Below are 10,730 nucleotides of genomic sequence, written 5' to 3' on the forward strand. Positions count from 1 at the left end.
TAATAATAATAATAATAAATCTCCTGTGGCTTAGAATTGCTTCATTGTTATGTCAACCTGACATAATGAACTTCTCTTGCTCTCCATCCTTAGTTTTAATGCCGACATTAACAACACTGGCACCTGACACACCCTTCAGGGTCTTGGTTTGCCCACCCAGCTGTTCTCAGAGGCCTCAGTGTCTATCCCCTTCCTGCCTGGTCCTGGCTTCTTTCTTCCACCCACCTGTCCTGATTATAAGGGCAGGGCATCCCCTTGCTTAATTCTACCTTCATTATAATAGCATATCTTATGCGTATCCAGCTGAGAAATAAATACCATTCAACACCAATGGAAATATTTAAGCTATCATAAGCTTCTCAGTTGCAATAGATACTAACCTACAGGGCATAATTAGCCTGCAGAATATGTTTTATTAACTTTTGCAATAGCTACCACCACGGGTTTCAGGAAAACAGGCCTCTTGTCATACCACCCACTTGAAAAATTCATCTTATAGTCCACAAGACTTTGATTTTCATGGGGCTCAGATACAAAAATCCTTCATTCTTTGATCTGGAAAGGATGAAAAGTATGATTTCGCTTTAGCCCAAAGCTTTCATTTTCCAGATGGGAAAACTAAGGCCCAGAGTAGGTAATGATGATGATTATAATAACACATAATGTTTATCATCAGTGTATTATGTAGTATTTGTCCTAAGCCTTTTAACATACATTTATTTTAATCCTCATTACCTATGAAATGAATAACATTATTATCCCCATTTTGCAGGCTGGAAATTGGTGCAGGAGTGATTCTGTGACCTGTCCAAGGTCACATAGCTCATGAGCGGTGGGACCAGCTCTTAGACCTATGTTACTCAACCACAAATCCAACATGCTCCTCGCATTTTTCAAATGTACTTACCCCCCTGTAGTCTAGCTTTCTCTTTCTGCTTGTGCATTCCATAGAGGGACAAGACGGACAATTCTGACAATTCTTTCAACTTAGTCATGGTGTCCTCAGTGGCCCAGGAGGGTAAAGTGAAATTGTGAACACTCTGTAGCAAAGAAAAAAAAAAAAAAAAGAAAATGTGCATTTTCATTTCTGACTGCCCGCTTTGTGGACCTTTTATCCTCTTTCACTGCACAAGAACCCCTGGGTCCGGCCTTTCTTGTCCTGCCATTTCTTTCTAGGAAGACTTCACTTTGTAATAAATAGTGGTATTGGTTTTTCAGAAGAAAAATTCACAGAAGCTCATTTGCCCCTTCTTACCAAGTCCATAGCTTTTGGCTTAACTCTGAGTCAAGGGGCAATTCGTATTTTGTACAGTAAAGTTGCAGTAGGGCAGGAATATACCTTATTCTTTTATGAAAGGTTTAGAAATCTTTTTGTCAACTTGGGGGGAAAGGTAAAGCTGACAGGGTTGGATGATGTTTCCTTAAAAGCTGAATGAGCAGCCTAAGAGGACACCTGGGAAAGGTAATGTATTTCCAGAGCCTTCAATAATATAGCCCCACTCCTATGAGCTTCTGTTTCACTGACTCTTAGGGAAAGAGTGCACCTTTTACACGGTAGGCACTTGCTAAATATTCATTAAATTGATGACTAAGCTGGGCAGGTAGAGACTTCGTGCTAATATTTATTACCTGCTATGAAGAGTTAATTAAGATTCCCTCAGTTTCAAAGGTAGGATTGAGAGAGAGAGAGAGAGGTGAAAAAAGACCCAGACACCATGACCACATTATGGAATAGTTCAGATCAAACTGCAATACGGAAGAAAGAGAAAAATTAAGGCTGGAATCAAAATGTGGGCTTCTGTCTCCATTGAAGAGTCTTTTATAAATAGGCTAACACATCTTCCTTGAAATAGATGCTGATGATAAAGTGAAAATACAGTTAAGTCGGCGACTTACGAACAAGTTCCATTCCAGCAGAACGTTCGTAAGTCGGATTCGTTCATAAGTACCAACAAAGTGAGTCTTATACCCCTTTGACACAAATATACAATCTAAAGCCAATGGTTGAACGATTCATGTTATAAGAACGAGCGACATCTACCATCTTTTTGCCTCGGTCCAATCTCTCAATGATTTTCACTTTTGTTTCCATGGTTATTGCTTTGCGCTTCCTAGCAGTCCCCTCCACATCACCACTGCTTTTCCTCTTGATTCCAGATATCCCGGGCTCTGATTGAGCACTGTACTACTATACACTATCGCACTGTACAGTAAGCACACAGCAGCACAGCTGTGACAATGTCCGGCAGACACGTGAGCTACTTCCGCGATTTGTTCACATCTACAAACGTTTGTAATGCGAGGTCCCTTCGTATCTGTGAAAGTTCGCAACTCGAATGTTCCTAAGTCAGGGACTTACTGTATTGGGAAAGTAGTGTGTACTTGGGTCAATGGACTCTGATGTGGCAGGGGGGAAACTGTGTCATCTGTCACTGAGATGGAGCTATGAAAGTAATTGCTGCCTCCCCCAAGACACGATGACCTCAAAATCAGAAGCGGATATAAGTCATGTGGGTGGTCCGAATTTTGCCCAGGACTCAGTGAGCTGATTGGGAAACCAGGATTACAGAGTACTCCTTTTGGACAGCAGGTGGAGCATGGTGAGTGAAAAACACCACATAGCCTTGAAAAACTCAGTCGTCATTTACCTAGCTACAAAGTTGTTTTGTATGCATTGTACAGCAAGGAAGAGATCCTTTCCAGATAAACCATTTTCAATAGCCTTGCTTAAAGTTGGCTTGCTTGTTTTTGTATCTAGAAATCAGGTAATTTTTTTTTCTCTTACTATATCCAACATTGTGTTTTTCATCAAAACCCTGACAGGAACTCAGCATTCCTGAGTGACTGAAAAATAAGTAAGTGGCAAGGCATAGAAGAAAAGCAATTTTGCTTGCAATTTTCTAAAGGGTGAAAGCATAAATAATGGAGAGAAGTCAGAATGTTCAAGTTAATCATAAAGAAGTCTTGAATTATGTGTCAATGTCAAAGGAAGTATAAGTAATACATCTGTGAAAAAGCAAAAGAAAATGTATTCATCTATTTCAAAATAGACATGTCATAAAATCAGTCTGCAAGTTAATTTCAAATACTTTTTCTTTTACCTCACAAAATAAAGGGTCGTAGATGTTACTCCAAATTTCGAAAAGTTTCTTGCCATGGAATCCAGAAAGTTTTGGTAATGTTTCTATAAAATCCTGAAACACACAGGGAGGAAAAACATTTTTTTAAATCAGGGTTTCTTAGCTTCAGCATTATTGATATTTTGGACTGGATAATTCTTTGTTTTTTTGGGGGTGCCCTGTATATTATAGGATGTTTAGCAGTATCCCTGGCCTCTACCCACTGGATGCCAGCATCATCCCTAATCTCTCAGTTGTGACAACGCAAAATGTCCCCAGACATTGCCAAATGTTCCCTGTGGGGCAGATTTGACCCCGTTGAGAGCTGCTATTCTTTACAGGAAAATGTGCCAATAGCATTGGTTATGATGATGCCAACCCAAAAAATTTTACAAATACTAATTAGCCATTTCTCATTATTACATTAAAAATGTGAGCAAATGCTGGCTTACTGCCACATGCTCCTGCTTTGTCCTGGAATCGAACTGAAGGGCGCTGCCTCAAAATTTTTTTGGAAGTGAGCTGAGAATAATTCACATATAAATGAATGGCCAATGTGAGAGGGGAAAACATATCTCAGGCCAAAGCACCCCAGGAAAACACAACAGAAACAGGACCGCGTATCTGGCTATAAGTGTGACATTTGAATGGGAGGCAAACATTTCTCTAGGTTCTGTATTATTCTTGGGTTGTCACAATAAGGAGACCCCCTGTTCAGCTATCTGCCTGATGAAATTGACAGCAATTTCGGGGAAGCCTTTTGAAAGATATTGTTTGTCAGTTGGATACATTTTCTAGGAGGATATAATTTCCCAATATTAACCCAAACAGATTTCCATAAAGTAAATAGAAATAATTATTAAAGATCTTGCTATTACCTCACCCCCCCAAAAAATAAAACAACATAAAAAACAAAAGCTCTAGGACCAGATGATTTAATGGAATAATTCTATTAAGCTTTCCAAGAGTAAACTATTTTAATACTATTTTAACTGTTCCAGAGCATAGAAAAAGAAAGAAAACTTCCAAACAAATTTTATGAATTAAGTACAACACTGACCCTGACAAAGACTGCCTAGAAAACAAAACTACAGTCCAATGTCGCTTTGACTATCAATGCAAAATATCTAAGTAAAATATTAGCAAATAATTCAATATCACATTAAAAGAAAGGGGCTTGATTCTAGAAATGTAAATATGGTTCAACATTAGTAAATCTATTAATATAACTAATCTTAGTAATTGATCCAAGGAGAAAAATAAATTGATTATATTAAAAATGTTGAAAAGACCTTTCAAAAAATTAAACACCGGAACTGATAAAAAAAACACTCAAGAAAATAGAAAGGCCGCTAATTCCTGTACTTGATAAATACATACCTATTTGACCTGAAAGCTAGCATGCGTAAAAGAGACTAAAATGAGGACTGAGACAGGGATGCCCACTACCAATAATATCATATAATAGTCATGGGCCTCTTAACAATGGGGATATGTTCTGAGAAATGAGTCTTTCGGTGATTCTGTCATTGTGCAAACATCATAGAATGTACTTACACAAACCTAGATAGTTTAACCTACTGCACACCTAGGCTGTATGGTATAACCTATTGCTCTGTAGGGGTGGAAAAATAATTTTCCCTCTCCCCTTCTGGGTTCTTGACCAAGACATCCCTGTAATAAAAGACAGATTAACAGGAGAAAAACAAAAATTTAATAACATGTATGCCTCCTGTATACATGAGAGACACAGGAAAACTGAGGAACTTGCCCAAATGGCTGAAGCCACCCCCTTAAACATCTTCTTCAGTTAAAGAAAAAAAAATGTTGGGGGTTGGAGGTGTCAGTTATGGGGGGTGATCAGAAAAAGCACAGTAAGCAATGGTGAGATGGTTATGCAGATTTAAGTTGTTGCCTTCTGCATTGGTAAGTTTCTAGAGATAAGGTGATCCCCTTTTCCTGGTACAGCATGGAGACACCCTTACAAACGAAGATTTCCCTTACAAATGAAATGTATTTTGTAAAAGGTAATTACTGCTCGGTTTTCAGAGCTTTTCCTAGGTCTGTTGTTTCTTAAAATCAACCAGCCTAAAATAATATTTATGCCAAATAGACATATTTTGGGATGACAAATTCTGGTCCCTTATAGCTCCTAGGCTACAAACCTATACAAAATATTACTGTATTGAATACTGTAGGTAACACTATGGCATTTTTGTGTAATGAAGGGGAAACTACTAGANTCTGCATTTCTAGCCAGATGTTCAGTGTTGTTGCTGGTCCTTGGACTGCATTTTGAGTAGTGAGGGGCTGAATTCCTCAGCCCATTATGACTAGGTTGGGGGAGATAAATCAAGAGTCCTGTCTCCACTATCTAATGGGGTTTGAGATTGAATCATATTGCTGGTACCTGGTTGTCCAAGAATGAGGTCTGGGGTTTGTGGAGCCAAGGAGGTCCAGCATATATAAACCTCTGCATTATTTTGCTATTTAGTACATAAGATTGAGCTGCTTCCTGGGCTCTGTCCTTACACACAGTCTGGTAATTACACCCTGCCTGGTAATTTCCCCTGGCATACGAGGTTCCACCTAACATGCTCTCTGGATGCTCTCCCTTCAAGGACTTGCACATTTCTATCAGGTCTGCCTCTGTGCCATGCAATCAAGACTTCTGTAAGAGCAGGTCTGCAACTTCATCACATCATGAATGACCATTTCCTAAAGTAATTGCCACAAGCTACTTTGCACACCTTCTGTGAAGTTGCTCTTGACCATCTTGACTTCATACCTCCTTAGCTGTTCTTCTAGTTCCAGGATCCCTCACTCTTTTTTGTAGCTGTAATTGACTCCTCTCCTGGCTGGTGACTTGAATTCTTTCTCTAGCTATGAGGACCCGAGAAAACTTCCTCCCACTATGGTCCAACCACCAGGATGCTTTGCCTCTATGTATTCCCCTGAGGTTCTACAGAACTTGTCCTTACCCCATGGTGAATAGGGTCTGGCCACGGTTGGAGTCTTGATGTGACTGAACTGTTTTCCTCAAACTGCCTGGAGTATATGATTTAAAACATCTCCTTATTATGCTAAGTGAAATAAGTCAGACAGAAAAAGTCAAGAACCATATGATTTCACTGATATGTGGNAAAGGTATTTCACATTGTGGAAACACAAAATACAAAATAAAGTCTATCCTTGTATATGAAGGCAATAGTCCCAGCCCCTCAGCCTCAATAAGGCAGATCATTTTAGACTTGCATTTATTCTGATCCAGCCATGCATTTCCACCTGGTCCCTCTCAGGGACATGAGTATAGGACTTGTAAGGGACGGGCTTCTTTACTAGCTTGTGGCCTCAGCACAGCAATGGGGACCAGGTAGTGATGACTGACCCTCATTAAACGTTATAACCCATTGCTATTACCAGCCATGAGCAGGCACATTCCTCCCACACTTTCAAGAAACTGCAGCTTCATCCTCTGTCTTGGCCCTTATTCTTGTACACCACTAAATGACACTCTTTTTTAACCTTATAAGGTTCCAGCCTCTTCTGGAATTCCTCTGATTTCAAAGTCTCACTCAGAAGTTCTTCAAAACGGGAGCAATTCTTGAAAGGCAGGTATAGCAACTGAGAACAACAGAAAAATCATAAAAACTTTATTAGTCACAATAACTTTGCTAAAGAAGCAGCAGCCATATTTTAAGCCTCCTTAGGTGAAGAAAGACCTTAATAAAAGATTCAAACATGTTTTAAACTGAATGGAAATTCTAAAATTGAAGGAAAAGAGATAAGCGATTTGTAGGTATGAAATAGTAGGACATGTACTCAGAACTGAAAACCTTTATTTTTTAGTTTTGTGAACTTGCCTAAATTGGATTGTGCTGTTGGTAAATAGTCGCACTTCCTGGTTTTCCATGTGAAATGATAACCATTATCTCACTTCTTTCCCCACCCCTTTCTAGCACTAGGTGAGGAGTACAGAGAGATGAATTAGAGGTTCTGGAAAGAATCTTAAGAGATCAATTAACCCTTTGTTGACTTAATTCTTGCAAATTCACAGACCATTAAAATAAGGGCACATATTAAATCTATAGAAAAACATCTTAAGAAACCCATTATGAGGACAATGTGATCATGCTAAAAAGAGTTTTAATTCAACAGTCTTTCATAGTTTTAATCTCCAGGTTGGTGTCTCCCAAGCTCACTTTGTTGCTTTTACTTTCCCTGTGTGGCTAGTCCTGTATTTCCAGCCCTTGGTGGATGTCACGACTTGGATGTTTCTCTTTTTCCTCAAATTTAACATGTATAAAACGGAACTCGACATCCTCATTTTTAACTGTTTCCTCTTTGCAATCTCTCTGCTTTTGCCAATAGCGAAATTTATCTTCCTGCTTCATAAACTAATCACTTTTGCTTGTCTAGTTTCAAAACATTTCCAGAACAGATGTCGTTTCTTGATTTTCATTGTCCCTTGCTGGTCCTCACCACTGTAATCTGGGTTTCAACTACTATAAGAGCTTCCTGCATTGTCAGTCGGCATCCACACTTTCTACCCTCACAATTCATTCTCCACCAGCAGCTACACTAATTCTTTTTATTTTATGTTTGTAAATGCTACTCTTTTTAAAGCATCAGTCAGATCATGCCATTCTCTGGTTTCTAACCTTCATTGGCTTTCCATCTTACTGGGAATAGAACCCAAACTCATAGTTAGCCCCTAGTGACTGCTCGGCCCTGCTTTCCTACCAACATCCTTCTTACTCAATGCTCTCCAGCAACACCTGGGCCTTCTCACTGTCCCCTGAATGCACGGCCATTAGGTCTCTGCAGCCTGCTCCCTGCCTGAGACAGCCCTCCCACTAACTGCCACCCTGATTTCTAGCCATCTTGCCCCAGCCACCAACACATTGCTGTTTTAATTTCCTTCAAGGAGTTCATTGCCATCTGAAATCACTTTATTCATTTACTTCTTATAATCTATTTCCTATAAACTATAAACCAAAATATAAAGAGCCAGGATCTTGTCTACCTTGTTCGCTGCTGTGTTGTCAGTACATGGAACAGGGCCTGCCATATTAATAGTTACTGAGAAAAAAATTTTTTTTTAATAAGTTGCTTCCTGTTTCTCACTTCTGATTCTCTGGGTCACTTGTCTTAACTTTCTTCCCTTCCCCTAACATTTTACCATCTAATTTCAGGCCTTCATTTCCTTATTCCTGAATTGCTTCAGCAGTTATTCTCAGAGGCTTGAGTAGCTTTTCCTTCCAAGCCACTGTCAGACAACTGCCTTAAACACCACTTCTGGTGTGTGTATATATACCGAAGAAGGAATACTTTTATATCCACTGCTTTACATATACATATTTCCCTGCATGGCTTTCAAATTTTTCCATAGTTAGAAATAACATTGGTGAGTGAAGAAACACAGAACTATTCATTTAAAGGTATAGGTTTGAATGAATTATTTGTCCTTTCTAGACTTTACTTTTCTCATACCACATATTGAAAGAGTCAGGCTGAAAATAGAATAATACCTAAACAACTGCCCAGCATTTTGCAGTTTATGAAGTCTTTTCCATTTCTTAACTAACTTGGTTTTCTCAAATCCTTATGAAGAAGTTAAGTGGGTACTGTTGTTCCCATTTTACAGAAAAGAAAACTGAGTTGCAGGGGGGTTACTCAAGGTCAAGTATCTGAAGTGGTCATTGGCTCTCAGACCTAGATTTTCCCTTTCAGCCTCAAGATTCCTTCTGGCTATTAAATTTGGATTCTCTAATCTGTGCCCAACATAGTTATTCAGTCTCATTTTCATTCTTTCTAAATATGAACCCTGGACACAGAAGGGCAAGCACTCTGTATATTCACTCACTGCCATGCTTTCAGGCTGCCTTTCTCTCTTTTCCTACCCCTCCTCCAAGGTCTGGTTCAAGTTTTTACACTCTCCACGAAGACTTGAATGACTGCCCTTTGGTAGCTCCATGTATGTCTCATTCTCTGAATTCCTTCAGCACTAACAGTTCGTACTTGGAATCATTGTTCACCATCTTGTATTGTGTACTATACATTTCACACATGCGCATTGTTTTCATCAAGTGGATTATAAATTAACAAAGAAAGCTGAACTCACATTTCTCTACAGCACTTACTTAGCACAGCTCTGGGGATAACTTTGTGTTGATTGATTTTGTTAGATGTCCTATTTGAGGTTAGAGGAAATGCTTCCGTCTTAGTGAGTAGACAGCCACAGGTGGTCTTACTTGCTTCTCTCTTTCTCTCCCTCGCTGCCTCATTCTCTCTGTTTTCCTCTTCCTCTTCTAGTAATACCTATATTCTCTTTGCTATTTAATTTAATTACTATCTTTCAGGATTAAGGGTTAAACAGCTACCTTGGTCTACCTTGGCCAAATTTGGTGCTGCTGTCCAGTCTTTATCTAAGCAGAAAAGGCTGTGGTAAAAGTTTTGTTTTGTTTTGTTTTTTTGGAAGAAAATATTCACAAATTCCTAAGAACACTGATAATCATAACACTTCACTCCTGAATCTGTGAAGGAAAGAGGCATAAATAAATCAGCCTGTCTTTTCAGGAAACACCAGAAAAATTGGTTCAAATAGATTTATCTAGAGTGAGGTTGACAGGTTCAGGCTGTTTCCACAAAGCATTTGGGAAAAATTCTTAAGTCACCAGATGCAGCAATGAAGTCAAATTTCTAACAGCACTGGCAGGGCAAAAAGGATAGGAACCTACCCCAGAGGCCACTGGGCAGCAGTCTAGGTCCAGTGGTCATGCTAAGCCTCAGCCATAGAGAGATGAGATGGTCATGCCTATAATGTGACTGCAGGGGAATTAGGAAGGATTCCTTGTCCCAAACTATTTCCTTCATATAGTCTTAAATTCTATACCTGGGAGATTAGTTAGATTTATTATTATTAAAAAAATAGCAATTCCTCTGAAAAGGTTAAAGAGTTCTTCATCAGTCCCACCCAGTGTAAATAAACCTGAGAGTTTCTCTCAAACAGCCTCATTCAGGCAACTTGGTTTGCAGTACTGGTCCCCTCAGACTTGGCTGTCCACTAGAATCATCTAGGAAGATTATTTAAAAATGGTGGCATCTGGGTCCCACCCTTAGGAATTCTGATTTGATATGGGGAGCACCCTGGGCATCAGGAGTTTTAAAAATTGTCAGGTGATTCTAACATATAGCTAAGTTTGAGAACCACTAGTTTATAGGGAAGGAAATTGCTCTGGAATTTCCTGGTTCGAGTTCAGCTATGTGGCTTGGAGTCCATTTTGTTTAACTTCTTTAAGCACTTATTTCCCTGGCTATAAAAGGAGAGCTATAATATTGTCCATTCAAGTTTGTTATGAAAGGTAAATATGACGCATATAAAGTTTTGGGCATCAATTATGTGCTCAGATCTTTCCCTGTTTCCAAACTAGAAATGGGGATTTTCATTGCGGGGGAGGGGTAATTTGCAGGTAAAGATGATTTTGGATATTCTGGAGGGAGGAGAAATCCTGTGTGAGGCACCAAAATACCAGGAATTGAAGGCAGAACACTGGAAACAGTGTGTGTGTGTGTGTGTGTGTGTGTGTGTGTGTGTGTGTGTGTGTGTGT

General features: G+C 39.3%; 1 protein-coding gene across 1 annotated transcript in view; it reads right to left on the minus strand.

The window, feature by feature from the left end:
* ACP3 (acid phosphatase 3) overlaps positions 1-10,730 on the minus strand; it is a 47,763-nt gene that overhangs the window by 12,429 nt on the left and 24,604 nt on the right. The window contains exons 5-7 of the mRNA XM_019632252.1: positions 6,645-6,743; positions 3,102-3,194; positions 908-1,040 (exon numbers count right to left, since the gene is read on the minus strand). Coding sequence (XP_019487797.1) covers positions 908-1,040; positions 3,102-3,194; positions 6,645-6,743 — 325 coding nt within the window. The remainder of the gene's footprint in view (positions 1-907; positions 1,041-3,101; positions 3,195-6,644; positions 6,744-10,730) is intronic.

This window comes from Hipposideros armiger, unplaced genomic scaffold (genome assembly GCF_001890085.2).
Source record: "Hipposideros armiger isolate ML-2016 unplaced genomic scaffold, ASM189008v1 scaffold_1111, whole genome shotgun sequence".
In the NCBI taxonomy this organism is placed as follows: domain Eukaryota; kingdom Metazoa; phylum Chordata; class Mammalia; order Chiroptera; family Hipposideridae; genus Hipposideros; species Hipposideros armiger.